This window comes from Mixophyes fleayi, chromosome 6 (assembly GCF_038048845.1).
Source record: "Mixophyes fleayi isolate aMixFle1 chromosome 6, aMixFle1.hap1, whole genome shotgun sequence".
Classification (NCBI taxonomy): domain Eukaryota; kingdom Metazoa; phylum Chordata; class Amphibia; order Anura; family Limnodynastidae; genus Mixophyes; species Mixophyes fleayi.
In genome coordinates, this window is record NC_134407.1 from 28,892,836 (window position 1) to 28,913,169 (window position 20,334).

At 38.9% G+C, this 20,334-nt stretch overlaps 1 protein-coding gene across 4 annotated transcripts in view; it reads right to left on the reverse strand.

Moving 5' to 3' along the window:
* Positions 1 to 20,334, reverse strand: part of EXOC6 (exocyst complex component 6) — a 213,470-nt gene that overhangs the window by 73,929 nt on the left and 119,207 nt on the right. For 2 of the 4 annotated variants that reach the window (XM_075216143.1, XM_075216145.1), the window contains exons 19-20: positions 19,928 to 19,957; positions 4,905 to 5,046 (exon numbers count right to left, since the gene is read on the reverse strand). In XM_075216143.1, coding sequence (XP_075072244.1) covers positions 4,905 to 5,046; positions 19,928 to 19,957 — 172 coding nt within the window. The remainder of the gene's footprint in view (positions 1 to 4,904; positions 5,047 to 19,927; positions 19,958 to 20,334) is intronic. The other 2 variants (XM_075216146.1, XM_075216147.1) reach the window with 1 other exon arrangement.

The following is a 20,334-nucleotide window of genomic DNA, read 5'->3' on the forward strand; positions in this document are numbered from 1 at the left end:
ACCATCCCTGTATATACCCTGATACAGGGAGAGATCTGGTACCTGGATGCTTCCTCATCACACATACTAATCTGTATTATATAGCCATGTGATGTGCCCCATACCATCACTGTATGTACCTTGATACAGGGAGAGATCTGGTACCCGGATGCTTCCTCATCACACAGACTAATCTGTATTATATAGCCATGTGATGTGCCCCATACCATCACTGTATATACCCTGATACAGGGAGAGATCTGGTACCTGGATGCTTCCTCATCACACATACTAATCTGTATTATACAGCCATGTGATGTGCCCCATACCATCACTGTATATACCCTGATACAGGGAGAGATCTGGTACTTGGATGTTTCCTCATCACACATACTAATCTGTATTATATAGCCATGTGATGTGCCCCATACCATCCCTGTATATACCCTGATACAGGGAGAGATCTGGTACCTGGATGCTTCCTCATCACACATACTAATCTGTATTATATAGCCATGTGATGTGCCCCATACCATTACTGTATATACCCTGATACAGGGAGAGATCTGGTACCCGGATGCTTCCTCATCACACAGACTAATCTGTATTATATAGCCATGTGATGTGCCCCATACCATCACTGTATATACCCTGATACAGGGAGAGATCTGGTACCTGGATGCTTCCTCATCACACAGACTAATCTGTATTATATAGCCATGTGATGTGCCCCATACCATCACTGTATGTACCTTGATACAGGGAGAGATCTGGTACCTGGATGCTTCCTCATCACACAGACTAATCTGTATTATACAGCCATGTGATGTGCCCCATACCATTACTGTAAATACCCTGATACAGGGAGAGATCTGGTACCCGGATGCTTCCTCATCACACATACTAATCTGTATTATATAGCCATGTGATGTGCCCCATACCATCACTGTATATACCCTGATACAGGGAGAGATCTGGTACCTGGATGCTTCCTCATCACACAGACTAATCTGTATTATATAGCCATGTGATGTGCCCCATACCATCACTGTATATACCCTGATACAGGGAGAGATCTGGTACCCGGATGCTTCCTCATCACACAGACTAATTTGTATTATATAGCCATGTGATGTGCCACATACCATCCCTGTATATACCCTGATACAGGGAGAGATCTGGTACTTGGATGTTTCCTCATCACACATACTAATCTGTATTATATAGCCATGTGATGTGCCCCATACCATCCCTGTATATACCCTGATACAGGGAGAGATCTGGTACCCGGATGCTTCCTCATCACACAGACTAATCTGTATTATATAGCCATGTGATGTGCCCCATACCATTACTGTATATACCCTGATACAGGGAGAGATCTGGTACCCGGATGCTTCCTCATCACACATACTAATCTGTATTATATAGCCATGTGATGTGCCCCATACCATCACTGTATATACCCTGATACAGGGAGAGATCTGGTACCCGGATGCTTCCTCATCACACAGACTAATCTGTATTATATAGCCATGTGATGTGCCCCATACCATCACTGTATGTACCTTGATACAGGGAGAGATCTGGTACCCGGATGCTTCCTCATCACACAGACTAATCTGTATTATATAGCCATGTGATGTGCCCCATACCATTACTGTATATACCCTGATACAGGGAGAGATCTGGTACCCGGATGCTTCCTCATCACACATACTAATCTGTATTATATAGCCATGTGATGTGCCCCATACCATCACTGTATATACCCTGATACAGGGAGAGATCTGGTACCCGGATGCTTCCTCATCACACAGACTAATCTGTATTATATAGCCATGTGATGTGCCCCATACCATCACTGTATGTACCCTGATACAGGGAGAGATCTGGTACCTGGATGCTTCCTCATCACACATACTAATCTGTATTATATAGCCATGTGATGTGCCCCATACCATCCCTGTATATACCCTGATACAGGGAGAGATCTGGTACCTGGATGCTTCCTCATCACACAGACTAATCTGTATTATATAGCCATGTGATGTGCCACATACCATCACTGTATATATCCTGATACAGGGAGAGATCTGGTACCCGGATGCTTCCTCATCACACATACTAATCTGTATTATATAGTCATGTGATGTGCCCATACCATCACTGTATATACCCTGATACAGGGAGAGATCTGGTACCTGGATGCTTCCTCATCACACATACTAATCTGTATTATATAGCCATGTGATGTGCCCCATACCATCCCTGTATATACCCTGATACAGGGAGAGATCTGGTACCTGGATGCTTCCTCATCACACAGACTAATCTGTATTATATAGCCATGTGATGTGCCCCATACCATCACTGTATATACCCTGATACATGGAGAGATCTGGTACCCGGATGCTTCCTCATCACACATACTAATCTGTATTATATAGCCATGTGATGTGCCCCATACCATCACTGTATATATCCTGATACATGGAGAGATCTGGTACCCGGATGCTTCCTCATCACACAAACTAATCTGTATTATATAGCCATGTGATGTGCCACATACCATCACTGTATATACCCTGATACAGGGAGAGATCTGGTACCTGGATGCTTCCTCATCACACAGACTAATCTGTATTATATAGCCATGTGATGTGCCCCATACCATCACTGTATATATCCTGATACAGGGAGAGATCTGGTACCCGGATGCTTCCTCATCACACAAACTAATCTGTATTATATAGCCATGTGATGTGCCACATACCATCACTGTATATACCCTGATACAGGGAGAGATCTGGTACCCGGATGCTTCCTCATCACACAGACTAATCTGTATTATACAGCCATGTGATGTGCCCCATACCATCACTGTATATATCCTGATACAGGGAGAGACTCTGCCACTAGTGTTAGATCATGTTTACACATATTGTAATAAAAGTAAACATAGAAATAAATACAGTTCTTTTCTTAATGGAGACTGGATGGCAAAATAAAAATAAAGTATAATGGCCCACAAACATAGAGCAAACTTCTAATACAAGTACAAATAGTTGGTATTCCTCTACAATGTAGAAGTCTGCAAATATATATGTTTGTAGGGTTGTAGTAAATAAATGAAAATAAAGGACAAAACTAGGTTTAAATGCAAATGCTCCTTTGCACTATATAATTGCAATAAAATGACAAAACAAAATAATTCTCGGCCCATTAGTTTGAAAACTGGTTTGGCCAACTAAGGTGAGAAATCAGCATAGACCTCTGGCACCAAAAGGGTTAAGGGGTGTTTGAACAGAAGTTGATTGCTAACTGGTGTCAAAAATGTGTCTGTCGCAAAAAACATCATTGACCATCCATGTTCAATAAAAGTACTCTACCCGCAGTGCATCCAGAAACCGATGACTACCTGCACCATTGGGTATATTTACTATGTGGCAGCTCCGTAGAACCGCCAATTCCCAGAGCAATGAAGGCATTTCCTTCAAACGGCAATTTTAGCAAAGGCAAAAACCAATGGGCGTTTTAAATATTGCCTTCATACCGCCGGGAATTGGCGGCTCTACGGAACTGCTGCACAGTAAATATAATCCTATTACTTGTTAATTTTTAAAAGATAAAACCATAGTTTGGTATCACTGTACAGCTGTCCAGACCTTTACCTGCAATCCAAAACTTCACTGTGAGTTCCACCTCAACTCTAACTAGTATATGGCAGATATATGGGTATGAAGGGCCCAGAAAGTCATTCATTATTTGGTACATTTAACAGATTTTAAATAAACCTTGTCCACATTTGAACTTGATTTTCTGTGCCTCAAAATATTAATAATGCAGAGAACTATAGAAGGTCCTGGCATTGACTAAAATTTATTTACTTCCAGAGGATTCCGACTCTGATCGTTATTTGTCTCTATGATGTATCCTTAGAAACAATTGTCCTCTACATTTTTTCAAAATGCCTGAAGGTATGTTAGTGTGTTCATTAGCAATGAAGCCAAGTCTGCCAACATCATGTAGTAAAAATATAGGATACAAATCCAAAAACAATTGTTGAATGTTCAGTAAATACCTATTCCACCCACTCACAATGGCCTCTAACCCCAGTCATTGACCACAAGAGTCGCCAGTCTGTCTGGAAACATGTATAATGAGGGCACAAAACGTGTTGATGTCATGACGGGCTGATGACATTGATGGGGAAACTCATGAGCAGATATAGGACTATACTCCCTAAGCTGTGCCATACACCGCGTCTACATCTCTCAGGTGGCAGAGTTAATTAGTGTGATGCCTGTACAAAATTTGACGCATCCAAACTGAATTTTTATGCTGTCATGAGCAGAGATCTGTCAGAAAATATACACAATGGCACTGTACTAGCCTCTGCATCTACCATTACTATACAACCAATAACCCATAGAGTGTATTTACTATTGAGTGAACAAACTTCAGAAGTAATATATCCAAGTTAGATTCATTATGTTTGAATGGTAACTTCTGACATGGGTTCCTGGAATTTGCTGTAGCTATAGACTATAATACTTGCTGCAAAAGCCTCTGACATGTGCAATTAATAAAGGTGTTTTTGACATCTTCACAAACTATTAGTAACAAACGTTTGTATGCTACATCCAGTTCACAAGTGACTAGTTGTATATATTGCAGATAAGAAACCACGCTAGCCTCTGCTATTGCTACAATTTTCACACTATCGTACTGGGACTGTTTGCTGTTAATATAAATACTATTCTCTAATGCACTAAACATTACTAAATCACTAAATTAAAATTTGTATTTGACAAGTTTATGCAATACTATTGGGACATATTTAAAATATGTACCTTTAACAACACGTGACTAGTTACGTGAAATACTTGATGACACCCTCATGTTGTCAGCGTTGTACCCACCTTCACACTGGATGACATCTAAGTTGAATTGTTGTATTGCGCCCATGCTAATCTGCTTCAGTTCATTGTCCAGCAGCATCTGTGTTAGCGATGTGGAGAGATGCTTGCAGGCCGACATACAAGCAGTTTGTGCAACTTTTCCCTTGATAAAAAAAAAAGGAACATTAATTTACTTTACAAATTCAATAATAATCAGACACTAAACATTCTTTAAGATTAAGAGAGATTTTTTCCATACTGGCACTAATATTAAATCAAAGAGTAACCCATAATTAGATAGTGAGTACTCAGGCATCCCAAACTCAAATAACATTAGGGGATATATTTACTAAACTGTAGGTTTGAAAAAGTGGAGATGTTGCCTATAACAACCAATCAGATTCTAGTTATCATTTATTTAGTACATTCTACAAAATGACAGCTAGAATCTGATCGGTTGCTATAGGCAACATATCCACTTTTTGAAACACTCATTTTAGTAAATATACCATTAAGGATCAAAGCGAGTAAGTACATCTTACTAAGGGCCACACTTGATGCTATGAGGGCTCCTGCACTCTGGAAGAAATATTACATTATCCCATAGTCAGCAGACCTCATATTACTCCTCTGTTATCTCACCAGTGGTCTACCACCCTGTCTGCAGTAGTGGTTTGAATCCAGCCTAATAGAATTGCTTTGAACAAGTAGCAGTCTGAAGTCAGTGCTAAAGAACAACTTGACCCCTACAAATGATTTTATTTAAGTGTATGTTCACTATGGTAGGAGTAAATTTGCTGTCCTTCTAACACGAAATGATAAGTTTGCCCGATTCCCCAGGTTTGTGAAACATCTAACAGTGCTGAGCTACTCATCTGGATTCTACTCACCACTCGCCTGATTTAAATAGGCAGAGCTGTTTCCAAAGCCTATGTCCCCTGTGTACTTTTTGGTACATGTGAATAGCACTTGATCTAGGTGTAGTCATGGTCAAAAGTTTTGAGAATGACACAAATATTGGTTTTCACAAAGTTTGCTGCTTCCGTGTTTTTAGACCTTTTTGTGAGATGTTGCTATGGTATACTGAAATAAAATTACAAGCATTTTATAAGTGTCAAAGGCTTCTACTGTCAATTACATTAAGTTTATGCAAATAGTTAATATATAAATAAAATACTACCATCCCATAATCCTGACTACCCAGGCAATGTACCATTAGTCTTTAGAATGTCCTCAGGTCATTACATAGCCCAAGCGGCATTCTTTAGAATTGTATCAACCCATTTTTACGATCTGCCTCTGTCTGCAGCACATCACCTCCTTCACCTCCTCTTTGGATACTGCCTTGACTGTTTCCGATCCTGCCTACAAGGGGTTAATCATCATTTGATCTGGATCACCTGTGTCTGGCCTTTTAAAGATTGCCTTTTCCAACAGTCTGTTCAAATGTTTGTTGCTCCTGGTCTCTCTGGGAAACTCTTGTGATCTGGGTACTGAATTGTCTCCTAGTATCAGATTAATTTTTATCTCATCATATTACACCTTTTTCAGTGACACTGACTTTGGAATTTGTTAACTTCACTCCTGTTTATTCCCTGGTACGGTTGTGGACCTTCCAGCTTCTGACTTTGGCTTGCCTCACCTTCCGCCAGTCTGATTCTTTCACTTGATCATTCAGTGTCTCCTGCTACCACATCTAAACCAGGTCAGTCTGATATCCTGTACCTGCAATTATCCTATTGTGCCTGCTCTCCAGTAACTTTGGTTTCTCAGCTAAATCTGGAAATCCTGGTATCCTGTACCTGCAGCTACCCCTTTTTGTGCCTATTATCCAGTGACTCCTGCTTATTAGCTAAACTTGGTAATCCTGGTATCTTTGATCTGCAGTTCTTTATTTGTGTCTACTATCCAGTGACTTCTGCTTCGCAGCTAAACCTGATGCTCCTGATATCCTGCACCGACAGTTCTCCATTTGTTACTGTTATTTCTAGGGTCTTGTGCTAGCTGTTGTTTCTTATCGGTGGATGATCTTGGGTATGTATTCAGTATTACACTGATTCATTAAGGAAAGTTAAGCAAAAAATTAGTAGGTTTTCATACATTCTGGACAAAACTATGTTGCAATGCAAGGGGTGCAAATTAGTTTATTATTTGCACATAAGGAAAATACTGTCTGTTTTTTCATGTAGCACACAAATATTTGATAGCTGACTTATACACTGAAATTTAAGGTTGATCTAGGACATGCACTACTCCAAATATAAAATTTCCATCACACTTTAAATTGACCTCCCCCTCCAATGCAACATGGCTTTGCCTTACTTAACTTTCCATAATGAACCAGGCCCATGTCTCTTATCCACACGTATTACCTGTTCCAATTTCCAGTTACATGACTTATTTCGGAGTGCAGAATTCCCTCCTTCATATAATAAGACTTTCCTCTAGCCTCCAAATGCTCCCTGTAAACTACCCTCTAAACTGCCCAAAGCTATTCTACCCGATTAACCCCCCTCTACACAGTTCACACAACACGTACATGTATTCTCTTTTTATGCTCAAACAACCTACTGGCCCACCAAACCATCATTGCTCTGTGACTGGACCACAAAACCTCACAAAGCACTTTTTCACATTGCAATTTGGCTATACCAAAATGAAATAAGAGGCACTTAACCTCATGCATCAAATTTTGTTTTCCTGTAGACTGTAAGCTTGTGCATTCTTACCTGTTTAATTGTCTGTTAATAGCCATTCTTGTTTTATTACTGTGTTTGTTCCCAATTGTAAGGTGCTGCTGAATACATGCTGGCACTAAATAAATAAATATTAATAAACAAGGCAGGGGTCTATTTCCTTAGCATATGGCCATAACTAGGGCTGTGCAATAAGGGGCGACCCGCCCAGGGCGCAACGCTGCAGAGAGGCACAGTTAGGAATATTTTAGGTTCATTTGGTTAAAATTGAGGGCTAGGGGGGGCGGCATTTGTCTTTCTCGCCCCAGGCGCTAGAATTCTAAGTTACGGCTCTGCCTTAGCAAGCAGTGCTATGTTATCAATGAAGCTGCTGCCAACCTCTCACTGTGCAGTAGACTGGAAAGCAACTAGTTTCAGTTACCTATAATAGGAGATGTTGATCAATTTCTGTTTGTGAACCAAAATAGACAGTCCTGCTTTGGACATTAAACTGCTGAACAAACCTGCTGGTGTCATACCATTTACCACTGCTTTTCTTCTCACAAAGTGGTGTGGAGAGAAATAGAGAGAGAGAGCGTTGTTGAGGGAGAAAGAAGGAAAAGAGAATCCTTAATGGAAGCAGAAACAATACATGGAGGGGAATGGGACCACAGAGTGGTGGATGAAACAAAAGGTGGACAATGGAGACGGAGGACGGACCGCGTAGAGAAGAAAGTGGAAGAGGCATAGCGAAGTGAAGAGGAGCCCACAGAGAGGAGAGGTACGGTATTTTTTTAATCAATTGTGCATTTAATGTTCCCACAAAGCCAACAATGCATGGGAACTGGGTATTCCTAATATAAAGAGTTACATTGTACATGAACACAGGACGCAATTCAGAATCTACCAACATTACAGAATTTGCTTTTAAAGGTATTCTATGGAACTATGCTCATCAATGGTGAACACATGAAATGGAAGAAAATCTGTCTGTAACACCTATACCCTACATCTAATGGATTGCTCCATACACTCTATAGCAGGGTGCATGTAGGACTTTTGCTTCAGTTTTATCATTGTCTGTGTACTAGGTATACCAACTTCTCTATATACGCCCAGCCACCATCACCCCCATTATCTTGCTGACATCAGTGGAGAGAACTAAGTAGTGTGAAAATCTATTTGCATTACTCAATGGAAACACGATCAGATTAAAATTGTGACGCACCAGAGGGTAGAAGGGGGGGTTTGTTGTACACAAGAGTTGTCACATTGTACCAGGGCTGCTGGATTTGGGGTATTTTCCAAGAAGGTTTAAATTAGTTCCTGTATTTTATTTGTCTAGGCTACCCTTAATATGGCAGTGCAAGTCCAGTCTCTATCCCTGCCCCTCCCACAGTTATATTGGGCCTCCTATATAAACTAACCTTCTCTTAGGGATGAGGACAGGGGGCAGAAGAGGTAATAAATCAGTATATTATATTACTGAATCCTGTATAAATGAACTGGATACATATTGAGAGACATACACTACTTTAGTGTTGGCAGGACACTGTAATGGCTCAGTTGTACCAGAAGATCATTCAAGGCACTGCTACCCATAATAAGGCACATGAATTACACCATGTATCTCGTGCTCACAGTTCTCCGTTATAAATCTGTAGAATACAGAGGTGTTACAATTAGCTACTTCATCCAGAAATTCATATATGCTTCAAGTAAGGGCTAACACCACCTGGTTGTGTGACCAATCATATTGTACAGTGTTTAGTTTTACTGTCATGGCTTCCCAGTGCCCTTTCTGTGCACCATGGATGCCAAGCTGAGGCCCACATAGTACACAGAGCAGATAGGAGACAGATCTTGGCAGGACAAGACATAGCCAAATCAGTTTTGAGTGTGGCATTAACTATGATGAGAACTGTTAGGCCTACAAAACCTAAAAAAACAATTGGCTTTGGCTCATATAAAATAACTAACATAAAATAATTAAAATGTATACGGTACATATATATTTGAGAATGTTAATAGTAGCAACTTGTGTTTTAGTGTTATTGGTCCTTTAATATATCTTTATGTTTGCGTATCACTGAAATATCTTTGGTATGGAAATGAGAAACACAAGTAATAACAGATCCCTGTTACTCTTTGGAAATTTCCCAGTTGTCACAACTGTTCTGGTTAAACAAACTCAACTAATCTGCCCTGAGAATCGGAGTTTTCCTGCTAAAATCACACGTCTCCACCGAAGCCCCTCAGTATGGAACTATACCAGTGATGCAGAAACAGCAGCGGTAATTACATTGAGACATGCACCACTATTCCCCAAGCAGACAGTATCAATATGAGCGGAGAATAGAAAGGGGGGAAAAAGAAAAGAAATCAATGGTCCACAGTTCATTTAATTACAATGTAATATGTTTGAGATACCTAATGGATGTGTCATTTTGATTTAATGGAACGACTAGTGCATTTTAGTTTAATGTACTGCTCCATTAAATAAGCTCTGTCTCCTATTTGTTCTGCGATGATAATGAAATAACTGTATAGGCAGACAAATAGGTTGTCAAGTGAAATTCTAACAAACCATTAGTTTTTGGGTTTTTCTGCCCAGACAGATAAAATGTTAAAGTCATTAAGAGAGAAACAGAAACTTTTGATAGTTCCCTTATTGCGGGCACTGAAACCTGGCAGTGATTTGAACAATACTTTTAGGTCTTTGAAGACTTTTTTTCCTGGATACTCAAATAACCAGAAGACTTTCTAGTGTACCCATCACCTACAGACACAGGAGGTATCTGTAAGATTGCAGCCTATCAATTCACTAAGAATTAGTGACATCACAGGGGGGCCTAGCCTCGTGCCTCATTGACTCCAAAAGTTCAGAGCCCGATCAACCATGAGGCAAACTAGGCTAGCGCCCTTGGCCCATGGGGCACTGAGGGACCCTGATTACCCTAACCCATTTTTATGTGGCCTTTTTTTTTGTAAACAGAGATGTTATAAAGGGGCCCAAACCAGTATCTTCCTTAGGGCCCAATGAGGTCTCAATCAGACTCTGCGCTAGTTCAGAGTGAACATGAAAATGACTAAATTACAAAAATGTTCTTACTCCTTATTGTGCTAGAATTACACCCTCTCTTTGATCCCAATTGCAATAGTATAACTATTACATCTATCATAATGACTGTGGAGCTGCAGTGAAAAAGTCTACTAAAAAAAGATATTTGGCCGTAGGATGTGCTCACTTCTCCAACGTCTGTCCCTTTTATATTGTACTATCTCCTGTCATTTATGATGCCGCACTGGAGGACACACCTTAGGTAGCATTATGTAAACACTATCATACAAATCACTGACTGTAGAACTGAGTAACTCACAAATATTTATGTTAATAAAAATACATGTCAAAAAGGGCTAAATCACTGATATTCCCTCATCAACGTTAACCTGTCAACTCTCTGTTCAATATATATACTCTATGAAAATGAATTGTCTGACTACTAGTCTTTATTGTGCAATTTTACTCTTCAATTTTCATATTCCCATTTAAGTAAGTTTAATTGCTCCTATTATTGCCACTATTCTCTCCTCTGTTTACCATTGTTAACACATAATATTTATATATAAGTCTTCATTCTTTCGGTCTCTATTGTTCCACCCATTTCCACATAATTTCCGTCATTCTATTACTAGAAAACTTTTCCATATAATTTGAAGTACGTTGGCACTGGTCTGTGCTTCCACAAGGCCTTTCCAATCCCTGCATCTACTATACACGTGTTCTCTAAGGTTCCACTTTAGACAATTTGATGCCTATATTTTTTGATCTGTTATGTGTTCTTCAAACCATCCTATCCATGGCAGAACACAATCACCCCCAACGTAAAAATGTAAGTCCATAAGAACATAATGCAGAACCAGCATCTCAAATTCACAGCCAGACCACGTCCCAACTATAACACTACAGTGTAATCCCATCAATCCCAGTTTCTTTTCACTCATTTTCTAGCAAGAACAATGTTCTGTGATAACTGCCTGAAATTCTACAGCACATCGTAGTTCTTCTATATATAATTTGCTGTTATATGTTTACACTTTCAGAAGAGATGTAACAAACGCAGTCTGTTCAATGGCATATGCTTTTGTAATATACAATATACAAGTGACATAACATGGAGACCATCCTCATTGTTTATCACTTTAACGTAGAAGTGTACATATTAAGGTCAATGTGTATTATACAAGTATATTTAATAGTTACTTTGCATTCTGAACTGGTATTACCTGTACGATATGTGCATAAACTCCGGCAACACACATCACACTTATGATCATATAACCGATTGGTCACCTTTAATATATACACTATAGGGATGTGTTACTGTAATATTTCCTACATTATATCTTAAGCTCAACTTTTATATGTGTCCCTACAAAAGTGCATAGTACATACATGTTTTATTTATGTGTTTTTGAAACCCAGCTAAAGTTTATATCTGAAAAAAGATTGTTATACTAACGAAACATTTACTAATGTAATGGACAACAATGTTTGTAAGACAATAAAGGAAGAAACACCTGCTCCAAAAGTTCTCTGCATCTTGTGGGACAAAGCTGACGCCCTAGGTTTTATAGAAAGAAACCCCTTAGACTAGGTTCTTATATTTCAAAGGAATTTGGGAACGGGAATCTGCTGACATGCTCAATCCTTTCTATAGTGGCCAAAAAGCTTTCATTCTCCAAACAATTGTGATCAAGAGACATAAGGCTCTCAGAAAATTCCCAAAAGGTCAGCCATATTCATCCTTCCATGCCACCTTCATGTTACTGGTCTCCACGCTTTCTAGATCCACGCTCGCAGCCTCAAAAGCTGCCTTCATCATTCACAAGGACGTCAGTCAGTATGATTTATGGACTCCATTCAGGAAAGTCAAGGCACATAGGATGAGAAATATGACTACAATCAGCTAATTTGTTTTGCATTGAGCTACTTACTTCTCAAAGACTTGATGTCAGACTGAAATCGGCAACACAATTAACCAGCCGGTGACAGATTCATCCATCCTACCTGCCAGACTGTGCCAATCAAGGACAGCATGAGGCGACATTTGGGGAGATCAGTGAAGATCCCTATTCCCTGAGTTTTTGCTGATTGACAGTTTTTGAATTTAGCTTGTCGAGGTGGGTCATCCTTTAACCATTGGCTTTTTACTACAAGCTGTGAAATAGGGCTCTTACTGCCAATCAAAGAAACAAAGAACCAACACAAATAACCAACCCCCCACCCTTCAGGAAAAATAACACAAGACCTTAAAGGTCAGACCAAAATAATGACAGTAAATGTACAAGAAACACATTGGAACATATATATTCACACACATACATATATCTATATATCTATCTCTCTACCTATCTATGTATCTATATATGTATATAGGTGATACAATCGTGTGTATTATACAAATATATAGAAATACATTGTGTGTGTGCACATACATACATATATATATATATATACACACACGCACACATGCATATATGTACATATATGCATATATATACATAGATGTGTATATATATATATATATATATATATATATATATATATATATATATATATATATCTTTTCGAACATAAAGGCTAACAGCATTGTAGGGATTCTTTGTTAGTCCTTTTTTTTGCCTAGTACCAACTTATGTCTATTCTTACAATCCATTGTTCATTTTTTTAATATAATAATGAGCTTCCTATTAATTATTTTACTGATCTCAAAAAGAGAAACATAAATGTAATAATTATATATATATATATATATATATATATATATATATATATATATATATATATATGAAGGTCCTGGACCTATTCAACATATATTAAAACATAATTAATAATTACTATTTATTTAATAGCTCACAGTAGATTTAGACGTAAGAACATGGGGATCTAGACTAATGAATTCCTTTATTTACTGGAAAAAAAAGCAATTTCAGACATTGGTAAATAAAATTATAGGTGGCCTCCAGTTCAAATTAATCCTTGATTGAATTAATTTTTGATTGAATTAATCTTTAGATTGAATGTCACCATTCTCTAACTAGATATTTCCCCACTATGACCTGTGACGGCTCTACTAAGCTGACACTATCTCATGTCCACCAAAATCTTTAAGATTTAACAAAACGTGAGTTGTAATCTTGGCTAGAATTGTTAAGACAGCACTTGAAGAGAATACACGTCCACTTACACACATTCCCCAATTTAATTATAATGATGTATTAAATATACTTAAAGTTCATAGACAGCAAAACGCAAATATTGGAGCACACAGAGAAACCAAGTAAGAACGATATAACCACTACAATTTATTTGTAACAACCGTTTTAGGACTTGATTAAAAGTTAAAATCTTTTTCAAAACTTTGTTTAGCATAACAATGGCAATGTTATTTTGAAGGAAAAGGTTGCCCTAAGGCCAACTAATCTGCATATGTAACAGGGAGGGAATTTTAGAAGGCTCTCTCAGACTGAATATATAATTATATACATATAATTATTACATTTCAATTTAATCTATTTTCCATATTCATGGTGAAAGTCCAACAAACGCAATGATAAAAACTGTAGAATATATGCTGAATATTACAAAATACATAAGACAAATTCAAGCTCTTAAACATTTAATACAAGTCCACAATTTATATAAAAAAGTGACAACATATTAAACCCATTACCAAAAGTGATAAAGATGTTCTACTTTAAATGATAATCAGATCTACCATACCACAGCAGACAAAGGGAAATCAGACCGATGTTGCAGAATGTATGGCCCGAAAAAAGACCATATTTCCCGATCATAATCTGATCAGATTATTATTGCACATGTTGGTTGATATGATTGGAAAAATATCTCAAAATGTCTATAGGTGGAGGTGCAGTAAACGTCCAACAGGTATTACATGACCCAGACTTGCCAGAAGCGAATCCAGATGCTCAACAGACAGATCTCGTCCAATGCATGTGGTCAAATTAAGCATTGGTACTGTTGGTGCTTTAACCAAATGGTAGACTTGGCCCTTGTGTGGCCAGCTTTAGAAAAGTAGTAAAATCCTTACTCTGTTTTAAGCAAACCTCAGAACCTTTTGGAGCACTCATAATCATCATTTATTTATATAGCGCCACTAATTCCTCAGCGCTGTACAGAGAACTCACTCACATCAGTCCCTGCCCCATTGGAGCTTACAGTCTAAATTTCCTAACACACACACACACACACACACACAGACTAGGGTTAATTTGATAGCAGCCAATTAACCTACCAGTATGTTTTTGGAGTGTGGGAGGAAACCGGAGCACCTGGAGGAAACCCACGCAAACACGGGGAGAACATATAAACTCCACACAGATAAGGCCATGGCCGGGAATTGAACTCATGACCCCAGTGCTGTGAGGCAGAAGTGCTAACCACTGAGCTGCCCATATATATGAGCCAGTCAGCATCTGGTAATCATGACTAACCCTCACTATTATCATAAATGAACCTCTCTCCTCCTCTGATTCTGGTGAAGGCTTACTTTTCTGTGCCCCATGGGAATGGCTTGATCTTCATTTCTTGTTCTGTACTGATCACAGGTTGGATGTCAGAGGTCAGTGTAGGACAAGATATGCAACCTAATCAGCCAATCACAGCCCCAGCTGAAGGAAGCATAGCTGTCTGGCAGACGGAACTCTTCAACTCCTCACGATCTCTCTCTCCACAGGGCACAATTATAAAGTTATGTTCCTGGGTTTAGTCACTCTTTAAGCTGGGTACACACTACAGAAAATTCGACCAACTTTTTATGCCGAGCTATTTTACATGCGATCGATGGTCCGATCGCTCGGTCCATGGACTACATACACACTAGCCTTGTTTAGGATGATAAAGGGAAGAGCAGACGTCCCTTTAGCGACTTTTTACAGCCATGTTGTCGTGAACAATGATTTAAATTTCGTACACACTGCAGCAACATTTGCAGGAAATGTACGAGATACCAAACATATTAGCATAAAGGGGCAGAGCTTTCACTATAGTTAACTCCAGAAGAGGTGGTCGGACCTTAAAAATAAAGAGGCTAGGAGACTGGAGCGAATCCGTAAAAACATAAAAAAAAGTGAGTAGCCCGTGTAGTCGTGTAATGTACCTGTTTGAAGGACTTTATGTATTTCATTCTACTGTCACATGAACCAATGCAAACGCATGATTATTGTTTTGTCAGAAGCAAGAGTTAAAGGTGACAAGGCCACTGTAGATACCATAGATGTAATAACACCTGTTATAAAACAAGAAAAAATAAATGTGCCAGTGGGACCACAACACAAGGTGATCTCGAGCAGTGTGCAAGGTGAGCACATTTCAGGTGTTGGAATAAAACTTGTATTAACTTTATTACAGATATAGAAACTAAATGGTAAAACATTTTTATTTTCTTGCTTCATAGATACCATCGTCATATCCGATGAAAGTTCGGAAGAAGAAAAAAAATGTTGGCAAGCTCAACGATTATTTTAAAGAAATAAAAGGAAATATTGCCAACATTAAGAAAAAAAATCAAAAACCTTGATAATACTTTTGATGACATGTATATGCTGTTTGCAACTGTTGTGCCACAAACCAGTAGCACCCTTTCACTGTAATACTAATTTTTTTTCACGTTTCATATTGTACTATACAAATTTTATATTGTTATTTTTTTTACCTGCAATAAAACTGTTGCATTAACACTGTGTGGTTTATTCAGAGTATTTTATAATTATTATTTAGTAAAGGTTAATATGACTTTATAACTTTCATAGTTTTTAAACTTTATAAAGGTTAAATGTGAAATGATTGCCAACATACATGCAAAGGGTAATAACCCACGTGCTTTATACACGTGTAATGGTCTGCTGCCAGAGAGGTGCAATACACATCTATACAAAACACAAGTCTGTGATGTGCGGATTCCGCACCACATGGGATTAGGATTGACATAAAAAATTAACATACATACGCCTCCAATGTCGAGCAAGTATCGGAGGATTGTCGTGGATCGGTCGGAAGTTTATACACACTACACAACAGAAACGAGATTGGAACGAAAATATTTAACGGTACGACCAACCAAATGAGGCGATAATCGTCCATTTGGGCAGACTTTCGACCATCGTGTCACTGCACACACTGACCCGACTTTTGAACGAGCGGTCGTATGTCGGCTGATTCAGCCGATTATTGGACGAAAACCGTGTAGTGTGTACACAGCTTTAGACAGCAACTTTCTAAAGAGGAGGAGTAGAACAACGTAACAAATGCCATTTTTTCTAATGAAGTAATCCCCAATGCTTAATTACATCTTAAATCTTTACACAACATCTGAAAGTGTTGATGCTAGTTCTCCTTTATTGAATATACGCATGGTCTTATCTACTGCTCTGGCTGTATACAATGCAGAAAGGCGTCTGTCTACGCTGAAATCATACTAGCTCCAAATGTACATCAAATTGGAGACACATGCTGACAAACAGGCTTGTGGTCGGAGGCTACATGAACCCTGGAAATATTGCTCTTGGCAAATTTGCAAGGAGCAGAAAATAAAACCATTTTTATCCTCATTGATAAGGCGATATAGTGCTTTCCAATCTAAGGACTTGTGAGAAGGTTGGCAATGCAGACTTTTAACCCTTCTGCCAAAGCTGCATCAACAATGAAGTTAATCTTAAGTCAGTCTCGTGGACTCTACAAGGGTTACATTTATGGCTGGATAAAATTGTTCTCCACAAATAAAAGATTCTAATTAGGTTAGAATATCTCTAAGGTTCTAGTGTGAGCCTCTGAAAGATTAGACAAACCACAGAGAGGCAAGTAGAGATTTGTAATGACAGGATTCCCTGTGCCAATAATTCATTCTGGTCATGCTTAAAATATGTACGGGCGGCTTTATCACATTCTCATCAGCACATAATATTAAACCTGAGCTCAAGCACAAGCAAACACCCCACTCTGAGCTTGGCTAGGAAAAGGTCATTGTATTCCTCATAATTCATTCTCTACTCCGGTGACATTTACTGTATTCCCTGCAAATTAATCCCATCCCAGAGAAAATGCTAAGCTTCCATATTCATGTCTGGAGTAAAAGGGCTGCCTTGTAAAAAAGAACTCTAAATAAAAAAAAAAAGTGTTAAAAAAAAATAAAATAAAATCAGTTTTAACTTTAACACCCTCAGACACATAAATGTAGGTGGATTTCTATTTGTGCAAGTCCTGTAGCATTTATAGCTATGTTTGATGTTTACACATTCAGTTATAAGAAAATCAAAGTCATTAAAGCTGCGCTATCACATACATAAAAGATTTGTGAAAGCTACCCCCCCCCCCCCTATCCAGTGCACCAGGGCAGCTACAAGCAGTTGGTGTTCCTGGGGCTCTACGCCAACCGGCAAATCAACTGTAAATGGCGGCAGAGGGGGGGAGGGGGAACGACAAAATACAAACAGCAATCTCTTGCTCACACCTCCGCTGGTTTTCACCAGGGCTATAAGAGGAACAGAGGGTTGCTCCTTGAAGAGGAGTTTCCCAAGGGTTTGGTTATGGGGAGGGGCACCTTAGCAGGGGCGCATGCAGGGGAGGTTTCTGGGTCTCCATAAACCCTTCCGCTAACGAGGTGCCCCACATAGCGGCACTGTACTATACAGCAGCAGTGGCGCTGTCAAAGAAGCATATTTCACAGCATCGCGGCTGCTGTATAGTATAGTGCTGCCGAAACGGAGCTGCATTTTTTTTTTTTTTGGGTGGCGGGGAAACCACCCCCTAAAAATCCTGCGTGCGCCCCTGCTTAGTAGTCCACTTTAAACGAAGATGAAATTGTACATTCCAGATATAGATCTAGGAGCTAAAGTAACTTTTACTCCAAGCATCTTAATAAAACACCACTTACTTCAACACCGGTTACCAACAAAAACATAAAAACAAAGTCTAGTAACTGAACCTGAGAATGTCTTATGTGTAGAGGAACTACATTTACTATTTTCTGGGCACCTGGAACGCCACCTCTCAGTAGTGACTTGTTAAAAAAACTTGGTTAATGTTGATACAAAAGCAGATCCAAGTTCTTTCAATACCCCCGGATGTGTAACACCCGGACCAATCTGCTTATCTACTTTCCATTATGAGAGTGCTAGTTAAACACTATACAATAGATTTAGTATATCAGTGTTCTACATGAGACATAATCATTGCTTTTCAACATCTCTGTTGGGCTAGGATGTATTACAGATGACATTTGTATATTTGTGGCAGATATATGATTCAAGATGAAAGCTCTTAACTATTTAAAGTATATACTAAAATTAAATTTAACAAGAAAAACATGTCAAACAGATGATATTGTTTTATACTTATTATTATGCTGAAATCAGGGAACTGCTCAAATCATGCAAGATGCTGGTACCAACATGATTGGGACTAATACCAACATGATTTGGGGAAACTTTTGAATAAATACTTCCTAATGTTGGATGACCTGTAATGATTAAATAAAACTGGCATTATTCTCTGTAAACAGCACTTTTAATACCCCTGAGATATCTGCAGCAGCATTTCAGATCTGTTCAGGGATCTTAATACATTATAAAAGCTCCTTGCCAGTAATAGAGACAGATGGGTAAGTGAATAAGCTACCAGAGGTGGAGGGAATAGGACAGCTACTGGGCCCATCTGCCTTAAAGCCACCCACCATATGCTCATTATGAGGTCCTATGCTATCACATACTGCTCTATGAAACCGTACAGCAAATGCAGATGGGGCTCAGCATCTTTTAAGGTGTATAATACAGTGGGTACAATTTACAACAGGCAAAAATGACGCAAGGCAAAGTCATCTTCTGCAAGTCACTGTGCACTTGCCTGTGTATGTGAAGATAGTGGGAGTGACTACTGATGGCTGCTCTTTAGGCGCTCACAGAGTATGACTGGGCAGTTGGTAGAACTGGTGGACAGTAGGGTCAGTGGATCCATAGCACAACCTTACAAACTTATTTAAATCTCAATTTCCCTTGGCTATTATGCAAAAAGAATCATAGATGAGCCCATGCTGGGGCAAGCAATGAGTGTCACAAAATGCGGGCATGGGATCCCACCTTTCTACTAGATGCGGAGAGGAGGGTATGTGGAACAACTGGACGGAGTTCACCTTTACATAACTAACCTGTTGATTCTGAAGACCACTATGTATATTTTGTGACTACAGTAATGTCAGTGTTTCTTTCCCAAGAAGCGTTAAGCTTTCAAGCAGTCAAAAACAGGCAAGTACATTTCCATGTTTAGCTTATTAGTTGGCAGTTACTTACCGACATAGCTCCGTGGTCATTGCTGTTATTCTGGAGAGAAAGCAGCAGAGCAATCAAAACAGAAAAAAAGGAATAAATATAAACAGCAAAATAATGTTAGAAGCAGAAAGTAGGAAAAGAAAAGCAGAGGAGCGGGTTACATTTTCTAAATATTATTCTAAACAGGATGAACATTGGAGTCTATTTATCAAGTTGCTGTTGTTGATGATGATGAAGGATAAACTATGCTATGTACATATTTAAATTGTGGACATAGTCATAGATACTGTAATGATGAGGTTCTCTGAAATGTTCACTACTTCAGGACTGACCCCCTTGAGAAGGTTGAAAGAAGATACCGCTCAGAGTAAAATTAAGCAGATTGGACGAGCCACAGCATCAGTGCAATACATTCCTCTGAGTGGTGT